General features: G+C 42.3%; 1 protein-coding gene across 3 annotated transcripts in view; it reads right to left on the bottom strand.

Moving 5' to 3' along the window:
• Positions 1–7,498: 7,498 nt before the first annotated feature.
• dus1l (dihydrouridine synthase 1-like (S. cerevisiae)) overlaps positions 7,499–13,104 on the bottom strand; it is a 96,833-nt gene continuing 91,227 nt past the window's right edge. For all 3 annotated transcript variants that reach the window (XM_072483412.1, XM_072483411.1, XM_072483410.1), the window contains exons 13-14: positions 11,387–11,462; positions 7,499–10,390 (exon numbers count right to left, since the gene is read on the bottom strand). In XM_072483412.1, coding sequence (XP_072339513.1) covers positions 10,281–10,390; positions 11,387–11,462 — 186 coding nt within the window. In that variant the 3' untranslated portion in view covers positions 7,499–10,280. The remainder of the gene's footprint in view (positions 10,391–11,386; positions 11,463–13,104) is intronic.

The raw sequence follows: 13,104 nt of genomic DNA, 5'->3' as shown, positions 1-13,104 counted from the left end.
GAAAGAGACTCGAGAATGGAGTGTTGCCTCCCTGGTGCCAGGGTCCAGGATGTCTCAGAACGGGTAGCGGGCATCCTGAAGGGGGAGGGCAAACAGGCAGAGGTCGTTGTACATATTGGTACTAACGACATAGGCAGGAAGGGGCATGAGGTCCTGCAGCAGGAGTTCAGGGAGCTAGGCAGAAAGTTAAAAGACAGGACCTCTAGGGTTGTAATCTTGGGATTACTCCCTGTGCCACATGCCAGGTGAGGCTAGAAATAAGAAGATAGAGCAGCTAAACATGTGGCTAAACAGCTGGTGTAGGAGGGAGGGTTTTCTGGACCACTGGGAGCTCTTCCGGGGCAGGTGTGACCTGTATAAGGACGGGTTGCATCTAAACTGGAGAGGCATGAATATCCAAGCCGTGAGGTTTTCTAGTGTCACACGGGAGGGTTTAAACTAGTATGGCAGGGGGGTGGGTACCAGAGCAATAGGTCAGAAGGTGAAAACATTGAGGGAGAACTAGGAAATAGGGCCAGTATGGCTCTGAGGAAGAGCAGACAGGGAGATGTTGCTGAAAACAGTGGGTCTGGTGGCCTGAAGTGCATATGTTTTAATGCAAGAAGTATAACGGGTAAGGCAGATGAACTTGGAGCTTGGATTAGTACTTGGAACTATGATGTTGTTGCCATTACAGGGACCTGGTTGAGGGAAGGACAGGATTGGCAGCTAAACGTTCCAGGATTTAGATGTTTCAGGCAGGATAGAGAGGGATGTAAAAGGGGTGGTGGAGTTGCGCTACTGGTTAGGAAAAATATCACAGCTGTACTACGGGAGGACACCTCAGAGGGCAGCGAGGCTATATCGGTAGAGATCAGGGATAAGAAGGGTGCAGTCAATGTTGGGGGTTTACTACAGACCTCCCAACAGCCAGCGGGAGATAGAGGAGCAGATAGGTAGACAGATTTTGGAAAGGATTAAAAGCAACAGGGTTGTTGTGATGAGAGACTTCAACTTCCCCAATATTGACTGGGACTCACTTAGTGCTAGGGGCTTGGACTGGACAGAGTTTGTTAGGTGCATCCAGGAGGGCTTTTTAAAACAATATGTAGATAGTCCAACTGGGGAAGGGGCTGTACTGGACTTGCTATTGGGGAATGAGCCTGGCCAGGTGGAAGAAGTTTCAGTAGGGGAGCATTTCGGGAACAGTGACCTCAATTCAGTAACCTTGGATAACGAGAGATATTGTCGGCCTCGTCAAAAAGAAAAAGGAGGCATTTGTCAGGGCTAGAAGGCTGGGAACAGACGAAGCCTGTGTGGAATATAAGGAAAGTAGGAAGGAACTTAAGCAAGGAGGCAGGAGGGCTAAAAGGGGTCATGAAAGCTAATTGGCAAATAGGGTTAAGGAAAATCCCAAGGCTTTTTACATGTACATAAAATGGTAGCCAGGGAAAGGGTTGGCCCACTGAAGGACAGGCAAGGGAATCTATGTGTGGAGCCAGAGGAAATGGGCGAGGTACTAAATGAATACTTTGCATCAGTATTCACCAAAGAAGGAATTGGTGGATGTTGAGTCTGGAGAAGGGTGTGTAGATAGCTTGGGTCACATTGAGATCCAAAAAGACGAGGTGTTGGGCGTCTTGAAAAATATTAAGGTAGACAAGTCCCCAGGGTCTGATGGAATCTACCCCAGAATACTGAAGGAGGTTAGAGAGGAAATTGCTGAGGCCTTGACAGAAATCTTTGGATCCTCACTGTCTTCAGGTGATGTCCCGGAAGACTGGAGAATAGCCAATGTTGTTCCTTTGTTTAAGAAGGGTAGCAAGGATAATCCAGGGAACTACAGGCCGGTGAGCCTTACGTCAGTGGTAGGGAAATTACTGGAGAGAATTCTTCGAGACAGGATCTACTCCCATTTGGAAGCAAATGGTCGTATTAGCGAGAGGCATCACGGTTTTGTGAAGAGGAGGTCGTGTCTCATTAACTTGATAGAGTTTTTCGAAGAGGTCACAAAGATGATTGATGCAGGTAGGGCAGCGGATGTTGTCTATATGTACTTCAGCAAGGCCTTTGACAAGGTCCCTCATGGCAGACTGGTACAAAAGGTGAAGTCACACGGGATCAGGGGTGAGCTGGAAAGATGGATACAGAACTGGCTAGGTTATAGAAGGTAGAGAGTAGCAATGGAAGGGTGCTTTTCTGATTAGAGGGCTGTGACTAGTGGTGTTCCGCAGGGATCAGTGCTGGGACCTTTGCTGTTCGTAGTATATATAAATGATTGAGGAAAATGTAACTGGTCTGATTAGTAAGTTTGCAGACGACACAAAGGTTGGTGGAATTGTGGATAGCGATGAGGACTGTCAGAGGATACAGCAGGATTTAGATAGTTTGGAGACTTGGGCAGAGAGATGGAGTTTAATCCGGACAAATGTGAGGTAATGCATTTTGGTAGGTCTAATGCAGGTAGGGAATATACAGTGAATGGTAGAACCCTCAAGAGTATTGACAGTTAGAGAGGTCTAGTTGTACTGGTCCACAGGTCACTGAAAGGTGCAACAGAGGTGGAGAAGGTAGTCAAGAAGGCATATGGCATGCTTGCCTTCATTGGCCGGGGCATTGAGTATAAGAATTGGCAAGTCATGTTGCAGCTGTATAGAACCTTAGTTAGGCCACACTTGGAATGTAGTGTTCAATTTTGGTCGCCACACTACCAGAAGGATGTGGAGGCTTTAGAGAGGGTGCAGAAGAGATTTACCAGGATGTTGCCCGATATGGAGGGCATTAGCTATGAGGAGCGGTTGAATAAACTCGGTTTGTTCTCACTGGAACGACGGAGGTTGAGGGGCATAGACAGAGTGGATAGTCAGAGGCTTTTTCCCAGGGTAGAGGGGTCAATTACTAGGGGCATAGGTTTAAGGTGCGAGGGGCAAGGTTTAGAGATGTGCGAGGCCAGAGAGTACTGGGTGCCTGGAACTTGCTGCCGGAGGAGGTGGTGAAAGCAGGGACGATAGTGACATTGAAGGGGCATCTTGACAAATACATGAATAGGATGGGAAGAGAGGGATATGGACCCAGGAAGTGTAGAAGATTTTAGTTTAGACGGGCAGCATGGTCAGCACAGGCTTGGAGGACCAAAGGGCCTGTTCCTGTGCTGTACTTTTCTTTGTTCTTTGTTCTACCACATTAAGAGCATCAATTCATAGTACATGCTGGCTTTGAAAAGACAACTGTACTTTTTGAACTACAATAAATTGCCAATATCTTACTTCTATACTGTGAATCACATCGACTTTCTTAAAAAAGGGAGGCGGGTGGAACTGTTATTATTTTATTTCTACCTTATTCTTCTTGTAGTTGTGGCCTCCAGGCTTACCAGCATTGAAATAACTTGCTCAATTTCTCCCAACTACTCATGTCTTTCAGTATTTTATTGACCTGGATCATGTCCAGTTATCAATCTTATTTTCTCCACAGGCACTTGATAATTTTTCTCTTCATCTTCTAATTTGTGTTAATGGCCCTGTAATGTACGTAATGTGCCAAAATTACATATGGTATTTCTTGCAATGAGTATAATAGTTTAAACATGTACAAACATAAGGAAAGGGAGAGTGAAAACAATTAGGCCTATTGTACACATGCCATTCATTAACTGGTGCAGCTCTGTGCTGAACCCTTCCCGAGCACCAGCATAAATAAAAACTCTGCTGTCAATTTTCAGGAAAAAGGTTTCCTCAAGCTGAAGATAATCGGGAAAGTTCGATGGGAAATATGATCATCCATGATGTCTTGCTACCTGAAGCTAACTAATACCGCCCCCCCAATGCTCTCTTCTTTCAGAATTTGTCAATTCCCTTCTTCAAGAACTTTCTAAAGAATAAAGGGATTCAGGGATATGGTGTACGGGCCGGAGAGTGGAGCTGAGTCCACAAAGATCAGCAATGATCTTATTAAATGGCGGAGCAGGCTCGAGGGGCCAGATGGCCTACTCCTGTTCCTAGTTCTTATGTTCTTATGTACAGCAAAACCATATCTAGGCACATCTACCCTTCCACTCTGTGACCTCCATTAAGAAGTGTGATGAGCTTATGCATTTCTTTGTCACTAAGGTTAAAATAATGTGCAACCTGCACTGCTGCTTCCCCCATTTGCCCAGCCCAGCATGACAAACCTCCCCTACCCCCTCTGCCCTCACCTTGAATCTCTATAGATTCCCTCACATCTCCCTTTACCTACTCTCTTTGTTCATTATTATCAAGAGACCCATTTCTTGTTTCCTTGAGCTCATTCCATTCATCTGCTAACCACAGAACCTTTTATGGTCCTTCTGCCAGCTGACATTTTAAATGGTTTCCTTTCCTCATGTTCAAAACTAAGGTTATAACCACCCCCTCTCAAAAAGCCTACACTTCACCCTGTAAATGATCACATTTCCACTCTCCCTTTCCGCTCCAATGTTGTTACATTTGTATTCCAAATCCATGGCTAATCTTTCCACAATGTCTGCAATCAGGTTTCCAAACTCAATGCACTGCAAAACAGTCACAAATATCAATGTCTGCAGCTTTTTTTGAAGGGGCTGGTTTAGCACACTGGGTTAAACAGGTGGCTTGTAATGCAGAACAAGGCAGCAGCGAGGGTTCAATTCCCGTACCGGCCTCCCTGAACAAGTGCTGGAATGTGGCGACTAGGGGATTTTCACAGTAACTTCATTGAAGCCTACTTGTGACAATAAGTGATTATTATTATTTTGATCTTGGAACCCTTCCTCAGTCGATCAGATCCCCAATCTATTGTCCTGCTTAGATGGACTGTCCTCATTTGATAACACCTTTATCTGATTGTAGTCAGAGTATCTCAAGAAATGATTCAATCCTTGACAAGATAACCCCCTCTTGTCCCCATCCCGGAGTATCACGAGGTCAGTTTCTACATACACACTGATGACATTTAATTTTACTTTATGACCACTCCTCATGGCCCATTCATTGCCTCTGTATTGTCAGGTTGCTTGTCAGAAAATCAGTCATTGATGTGCCACAATCACCTGCTATTAAGTGTTGAGGAAGCCGAAGCCACCTTTCGCAAGTGCGCCACAAATTCCATTACCTTGCCACCAATTCCATACCCCCCAACTTAGCTCAGCTTAGCAAAGCAACCTAGTCATCCGGTTTGCCTGTAAGCTGAACTTCTGAACCCATGTCCTCTCAATCACGCAACTCTCAGCTCCTTCCTATTTTCACTATTTGAATCACCATCCGTGATTTGGCACTTCACTATTCCAAAGTTCTTGACTGACCATTCACCTTTTGCCCCATTAAACTTCAGTCCATTCTCTGTATGATACCCACATTCTCACTCACCAACATTGGAGGACAGAGAACCAAATTTATAATTCTCCAAGCATAAAAAAAATCTCTGCACCGTTTAAAGTAATTTAGGGGAGAGATGAGGCACTATTACTCATATTTTCAGAGGATTGGCAAATAGTTTCATTAGAGCTATATTTAAGAAGGTAGATAGAACATGTCCAGGTTTAACATTGGAAGTGGGAAAAATAATGGAATGTCTACCAAAGGAAAAATAGAAAAGTCTCTCAAAGCCAGTCTACCTAGATTTCAAAAGGAATAGTCATTGTTGGACAAAGCTCAGTAAACCATTTTAAGAGAGATCAGCAAGATTAGATAAGGGTATTGTAGAAGATGTAATATATCTGGATTTCCAACAGACCATTGGTTAGGTAACACACAAGACTACTGAATTAAATCAGAGCATGCAGAGTCAAGGGATAACAAACAAAATGGATTGCTCGCTGGCTGCAAGACAGAAAGCAGAGCGTAGTGGTAGGGTATCTATTCAGAGTAGAAGAAAATGGGAAATGCGGTCCCATGGGGATCAGTGCTGGGACTGCTGTTGCTTATAATTTTTCATAATGGTTTAAATTTGAAATTAGAAACACAGGCTTAGATTTCCCAGCCCCACCCACCAATGGGATGTTCCGGTCCCACTGAAGGCAACGGGCATTTGGATGGCTGCTGCATCTGCCCCAGGGGAAAATCCAGAAAATCCCAGGCATAATCCCCAAGTGTGTGTATTGGGGGGGTGGGGTTCCCTAACCAATAACAAGCAACACTCCAACAATTTACAAGATATTAATAATGTTGCAGAATGGGTATGCAATTGAAAAAATAATTTCAACATAGGGAAGGAGCAAGCATTGCATTCTAGCAAGAAAAATAAGGGGCTTGTATGTTATTTGGAAAATAAGAATCTAAATGGGGTAGAGGAGTAAAGTGGTCTGAGAATACAGCTCAGGCATCAGCCTCTGGGTTAGAGAGTTTGGGGTTCACAAGCCTCCCTCCAGGGATTCAGCAGAAAATTCTAGGCTGAGACTCCAGAGCAATACGGAAGGAATTGCTGCAATGACAGAGGTTCCGTCTTTTAGATGAGACATTAAACCCAGGCCCTTTCTGCCTTCTCGAGCGGATGCAAAATATCCATGGCATTGTTTCAAAGAGCAGTGGTGCAATCCCTGGTGTTCTGGCAAATATTTATCCCTCAACCAACATTATGAAGACAGATGATCTGGTTATTATCACATTGCTGCTTGTGGGTGTTTGCTGAGTGCCAATTCACTGCCAGGCTTCCTCCAAACAACAGTGGCTACATTTCAGAAATATTTCACTGGCTGCGTTAAAGGACATTCCTTGATTGTGAAAACCATTATATAAATTCAAGTTTCCCCCCCCCACATATAAACAAGGTTAACATGGCTATATTAAAAGCAAAGCAAGCACTTGGATTCATTTGTACAGGGAAAGAAGTAGAGAAATTATGTTAAACCTGTATGTAACCTTAGTTATACCACACTTGAGGACTACTGTACAGTTCTGATCACCATGTTGTTAAATGCGACATGGAGGTGCTGGACGCCTGATGATTTACAAGGATGAGACCAGACTGTGCTTTTATACCCATCAGAAAAGATGAACAGTTTAGGTGTCTTTTCTCATAGAAGACTGAAGGAATGAGGTTATTAATGCCATGAAACATTTTGATAAGGCAGTTTCCATCAGTGGGAAAGAACCAAGCTAGAGGCTATCAATATAAGATTGTCACCACAAAATCAAATAGGGACATCAAAAGACAGTTTATTTGAGAATACTGGTACCACAGGGAATAGTTGAGGTGAACGAAACGGATGCATTTATGGGGAGGCTAGTTAAGCATACAAGGAAGCAAGGAATAGGAGGTTATTCTGAATTTAAGAAGAATGGGGGGGGGGGGGGGAACGATTGAGTGGAAGATTACCACAGAAATGTCCTATTTCTGCACTGTACATTCTTTGTACTTCATCCTTGTATTTAAATCTTTGATGGTGCCATGATTCTGTCGTCCTGCAACCGCCTCCAGCCCTCCTCACCCTGGATTGACAAAAGACGTTATGTAAAAAGCTCCTTATCAAACAGGTATAATTTTCACCAAGATTGAGCAAAAATAAAAATTCAAGTGAAAGGAATAATTATACACAAAATTGAAGCTTTATTAAATATTTCCAAGGAAAATATTAAGTCACCAAAATTATAAATTTGCCATTAACCGTTGCTATTCTGACAATGTTTCCTTAAGCCTTGCACAAAAAATAGTTTAAAATCTGGCTTTAGAAATGCCATAATTCAGCACACCAGTTTTAACTTTCCTTATGTCAGCTGTCATCCAATGCCTATGTTATAAAAATTTTATTAAAACCCGTCAATCTTCCTCAAAGTCTTAGTGCTCAATGTATTTGTCCAGTCTCAAAGGGTAAGAAATAGTTAAGACCTAATGCGTAATTTTAAGGGGGGGGGGAAAGGGAGAGATGGGGTCAAGAGCAGCATTTCAAAATGGATGGAAGCAAATCGGTGGCTCGGTTTACACATCCCTTGATTTTTTTTTCTAATTTGCAATCGACCCGCTTTGCCTGGTGGCCGTTGACCAATTTCTCCCTCTAAGAATTTGTGGGAACATTGTTTGTGTATAGAAAATTAGTGTATTTCTACACCGCTAGTTATTATTTTAATGGCAAAGAATAAACCATCTGCAGACCCTGGTGAATTATGGCTGGCGATCAGAGTACCTATAATAGTACCGATGCAATGAAACTACATGATTGCTTTATCTTTCCCTCACATCAATGCTGTACTTTGAACTTCAAGAGGCAACTGGATAAAAATGAGCTCAGCTAACAAGAACTTTTGACCTGCATGCATTAAATATCAGTTAAACGGAAGTCATTTTCAGCACATGGAACTTTTGCCTCAATTTTATCCTATAACCAGCATTCACTTGCGAACCAAATTTCATGTAATTAAAATAAAAATCAGAATATAGCAATGAGATATTCTTAAAAGGCAAACTGATGCGTCAAATACCTTCGGGATCCACTCAGCTGTCACCTATGAAACTGCGTTAAGTTTTACTTTTAAACAATTACATGCTTTTACAGATTACTCCAATTACTGTAACAGCAAATGAAGTCAGAACAATTTAATGCTGTGTACTTATTTCCGATGACATTTGCATTTCTTTGCTGCTCAAAGAAACAACAAAGTTCAAGGGCAAGAATTTGGTCTTTTAAAATCACCTGTACAAAGTTGCAGGCAGTTGTGAAATAATCCTTCAGTTATTGCCACTGTGGCAATGCACAAAACCATCCCTGTATCATTATTTCAACATGCAAAGGTGAAGAGCAGAGCATATTTAAATATACACTCCAGGCGATCAGTTTGATCAGGCGCCTCGTATCTTTTTTCTTGGGTCAGTAGGTCACAAGCTCATGCACTCACTGCAGTAAAGATTAACACAATTTCCAAAAGAAGTGTGGGTGCAAGTCAGTTGGTACTGATGAACCCATTGGAGGATTGCAGCAACAAGTCCAAAATTAATGTGATATAATATTCTACTTTCTTAAAAATGCCAATGGGTCTATTTTGCTTTGCAAAGTGTGGGGATTTTTGTACATTATCACAAATAAAACATAACACGCCAAAAACCTCTTTCTCGGTTGTTGCAAATGTCCACAAAAGACTACGGGCGCGGTCCAATGGCCGCGCTGTGCTCAAAAAGCAGCTCGCTGGGGGGTAGCGTGGCTGTTGAAAGCCAGGAGACCCCACTCCCAGGATCTATCTGGCTCGCAATGCCTTGCAAGATTCAATGAGATCTCACGAGATGTTGCGATGCGAATCCCACCCACAACAGGCAGGATAACGTTTTGGCAAATCTGCATATTAGAGTGAGGCAGTAAGCCTTGCTCTAATGTGCAGATTCCCAAGGTACCCGAGGCTTTGGGATTCAACCCCTTTGCCTCAGAGACCTCAAGCGTGCGCCGTTTGGTACTGGTCCCCACAAACGGGGACCAGACAGAATGGCACCCGTATGGGTCTCCCATGGTATTGGAGGCTCCCAGTTGCATGCCCATTAGGCACAGTCATTGCCAAGGTGCCAAACTGGCATTTATTTGCTCGTGTGTGATCAGGCAGAGGTTGCCCCGTGTGGGTATTGGATAGTGCGTTCGGGCTGGGGCGGCGATTGTTTCTGTGGCCTCGGAGATGGCCTCGGAGATTGGGTTGCCATTTATAAATGGTGTCCCAATCTCTCACTACAATGGGGCGTTCCGGCGAGCGGAGCTCCCTACTGTATGAAACGAGGCTATGTGCGGCCTCGGCTGCGTGCTCCCCATTCAGGCCCCTGCAAGTGCCGGAAACATGTGGCTAAACGCGCTCACTAGGGGACTTTGTTCCTTTTTGGGCGAATCATGCCCTAAGGTGATCAAGTGAAATCTATTAGGAACAGCGACCGAGGGGAAATTTCTATCAGATAAAAGCCATTTCCAACTGTAATTACGGTTTCCCTCTATCTTTCTTTTGTACTTTGGTTCTCCAAATATTATGCAGGCTGTGGACTTCCTGTATTCATATAAAAGCAGACACTTAAAATTGTCATGAGGAGTGTACTTTTGTTGGTGATTTCAAATGTCATGCATTCTGCTATAATATTAGCCAAGAATTAAAATCAAGAGTGGCGACCAGGGTGTCTAATTTAGCTTATTGGGGCATGGAAATACTGGGCTGTAATCACAACCAGCAAAATGTTGCTAATTGATAGAAATATTTCTTAGCAAAATTCAAAAGTAATTAACACTTGATCAAAGAAATGCCAACCTTGAGCCCTTTGCGTAAATACATATATTTGAGTGTGTGTATGAGCAAATGTGTGTGTGACAGACCAGATTCCTTTTCAATTCACTGGGAAAGATAATTTCTTCAGGGATCCAAATGTTCATGAATTCTGTCCCCATTCTCCAGTATTCCCTCTTCCATTAATTTCCACTTCAATCTCTTTTCGTGTTTGGTTTTGAAGAGTAATCCATGCCCTACCAAGAACAGAAAAGACACCAATTCATAAAAGACTAATCCATCAACTTCAGTCATAATATAATCAATTTCTTATCTACGCACAATTCTGGGCCCATTAATTTGCAACATAACCAACGACTTACATTTATATAATGTCATTAAAATGGTAAAACACCCCAAGGCACCTTACGATGGTATAATCAGACAGAAGGGGACAAAGAGCCAACTCAAAAGTTTGATTAAGGAAGTGATTTTAAGGGGGAGTTAAAGGAAATGAGAGGACTGTCCCTCAAGTAACAGAAAAATACAAGTGCAAATATTTGATGGGGCTGAGCAGGCTTAATACGTCATTGCTTAGGCCACAAATCACCAGGATACATGAATAGAGCATCTGGGGCCTCATGTTCCACCTTAATATCAAGGACCGAACTGTGTCATTAGGATCTCAACTTGCATGGACAAAAGATCAACTGTTGCGGAGGAGTAGGCTGCGTTCAAAATAACATTAGAGGTTCATTGTTACTGGAATGGAAAATCTACTGACTCCAATTTCATCTGCTTACTGACTGACTCATTAATCCAGTTTTAGTGAATCGAAACGGACTCCATCAAATATCTAAACATCTTTAAATAAAGAACCGCCAACCAACCAAGTCCCAAAAGGCTGAACGAACATAGAACCCCTACAATGCAGAAGGAGACCATTCGGCTCATCGAGTCTGCACCGAGCCTCCGAAAGAGCACTCTAGCTAGGCCCACATCCCCCGCCCTAACCCCGTGCATTGATCATGGCCAATCCATACCCTGTACATCTCTGGACATGGTGAATAGACCTTCACTCCTTAGCTAGACCAGTCTTGTGGAAGCATACACAGAGGCTCAGTTGCTGGACCCGAAATGTTAACTCTGCTTTCCCCTCTCCACAGATGCTGCCTATTCTGCAGAGTGTTTCCAGCATTTATAGCTCATACTATCAGGCCAAATTTTATACAGAGTGTTCAGCTTTTACTGACCTGCACAGTCAGCTAGCTCTTTGAAGGCTTTCTTCTTGCAGCATCCCCGACATAGGTTGAAGATGCACTTAGTCCCCTGTGGAACGTATCAGACAGGAAGAATATGGGCGGTAAGATTCAGAAAGCATACATAAAGCAAATACAATGCAAATGTATTATTTGCTGCAGCATATATATTCAACTATCTAGGTAAGAAATTAATGTTATGGACCCTTTTCTACTACCAATCAAGATTTCTGTTTCTAAATTTATTAAACTCAAAGCTCTGCAAATACAAGTTAATTTGCTAACATTGTGATTTGCTTTCTTAGCTTGGTAACTCAACAGCACTGTGAATACTACAAAACCCTAAATACATTTTTGCACACTAATCTTATTGTTAAGCTCTTTCCCCAAACAGCCAAATTTGGAACTTAAGTGTGTGGGCGGGGGGGTCTGGCACCAAAGCCTCGATAATAAAATGTAATTTTGAAAAATGTATAATCTGAAATCACAGTGCTAGAAATATAAACTTTGATCTGTGACAATGTAATTTGTACATCTGAGCAGAAGAGATATGGAGTTTAAGGGATTAATAGGAAAGAATCCTCTAAATCCCCGCCTAAAGGATTTCTTTCAGAGGCTCTGTGACCATAGTTTTTGAAGGGCATTCAACCCTTATCATATTTAACATTTTGACCATGCTGGTACGAAACTCATTAATGTAAGTAGCATGAATTATAAAATTTGAGGCTAATTAGAAGTTCATTTCTCTCTAAATTTTCATTCGCCTCACCCTCTGAATGTATTTAGGAATACAGTCACAGCACTGTAGAGGCAGAATGGTGTAGACTATAATAAAAAGGTAAAAGATGATCATCGTCAGAGTATATAATAGGAGTGATGTTTGTAATAAGCTTTGCATGGGTTTATGACTTGTTTGATGCCACTGAACTGCAACATTTATAGAAGGTGCGCTAGTCCAGAAGAGAATCTCCAGGCATACTTTGGGAGTTCTTGATGATTTACTTACCCTGCCAAAACAGTGCATGTGTCCCCCATTAATTCGGGGGGTTGTGTGTGAAGAATTGGCATGTAAAAAGTGTGACCTCTTCTGCTGACACTTTGTTGTAATCATATATATGAATATAGGTTGATTTTCGATCAGTGCAACAAAACCTGTATTTGAGGGGTTTTGGGATAAAATTCTTTCATGGAGGCAAAATATCGGTGTGGGAACGGAACTTCCACTTTTCAAAAGTAATATAGACAGATAAGATCATACAATATAGGGAAAACAAAATGAATACTGTAGGAAAGAGATTTTGTCTTTGATACCTGTTAAATCCCAGTGCAATCTCGGTGTACAATATGGCAATTGTTCAACTCTTCTCTTTTGCTCTCATCTCCCTTGCTTATTTTAGATAAATATTAACAATGGATTTAAAACCTGAATCCGTCACAGCATGTATTTCTCATCTTTATTATAGGGATTGCTGGTTGGTTTTGCCAAATCTGTTGTTTTTGGCTGTGGTCAGTACCTGGCTGGTAATGGAAAGATCTTGGACTCTTAAATCTTATTTTATTTGTTTGTGCTGCAACAAAGTAGCATTAATCTTCCAATATTAAAGGAACTGAAGAAACAAATAGATCTGATTGTTGAAGAGTCAGTAGCTTCCTTTTAATTCTGCTTCAGAGCACCAAACTACTTCTGGTAAGTATGACGGGCAGCACGGTAG

This window comes from Scyliorhinus torazame, chromosome 18 (assembly GCF_047496885.1).
Source record: "Scyliorhinus torazame isolate Kashiwa2021f chromosome 18, sScyTor2.1, whole genome shotgun sequence".
Lineage (NCBI taxonomy): Eukaryota > Metazoa > Chordata > Chondrichthyes > Carcharhiniformes > Scyliorhinidae > Scyliorhinus > Scyliorhinus torazame.
The sequence above is the reverse complement of the archived record's forward strand: the minus strand, read 5'-3'. Positions and strand labels throughout refer to the sequence as shown.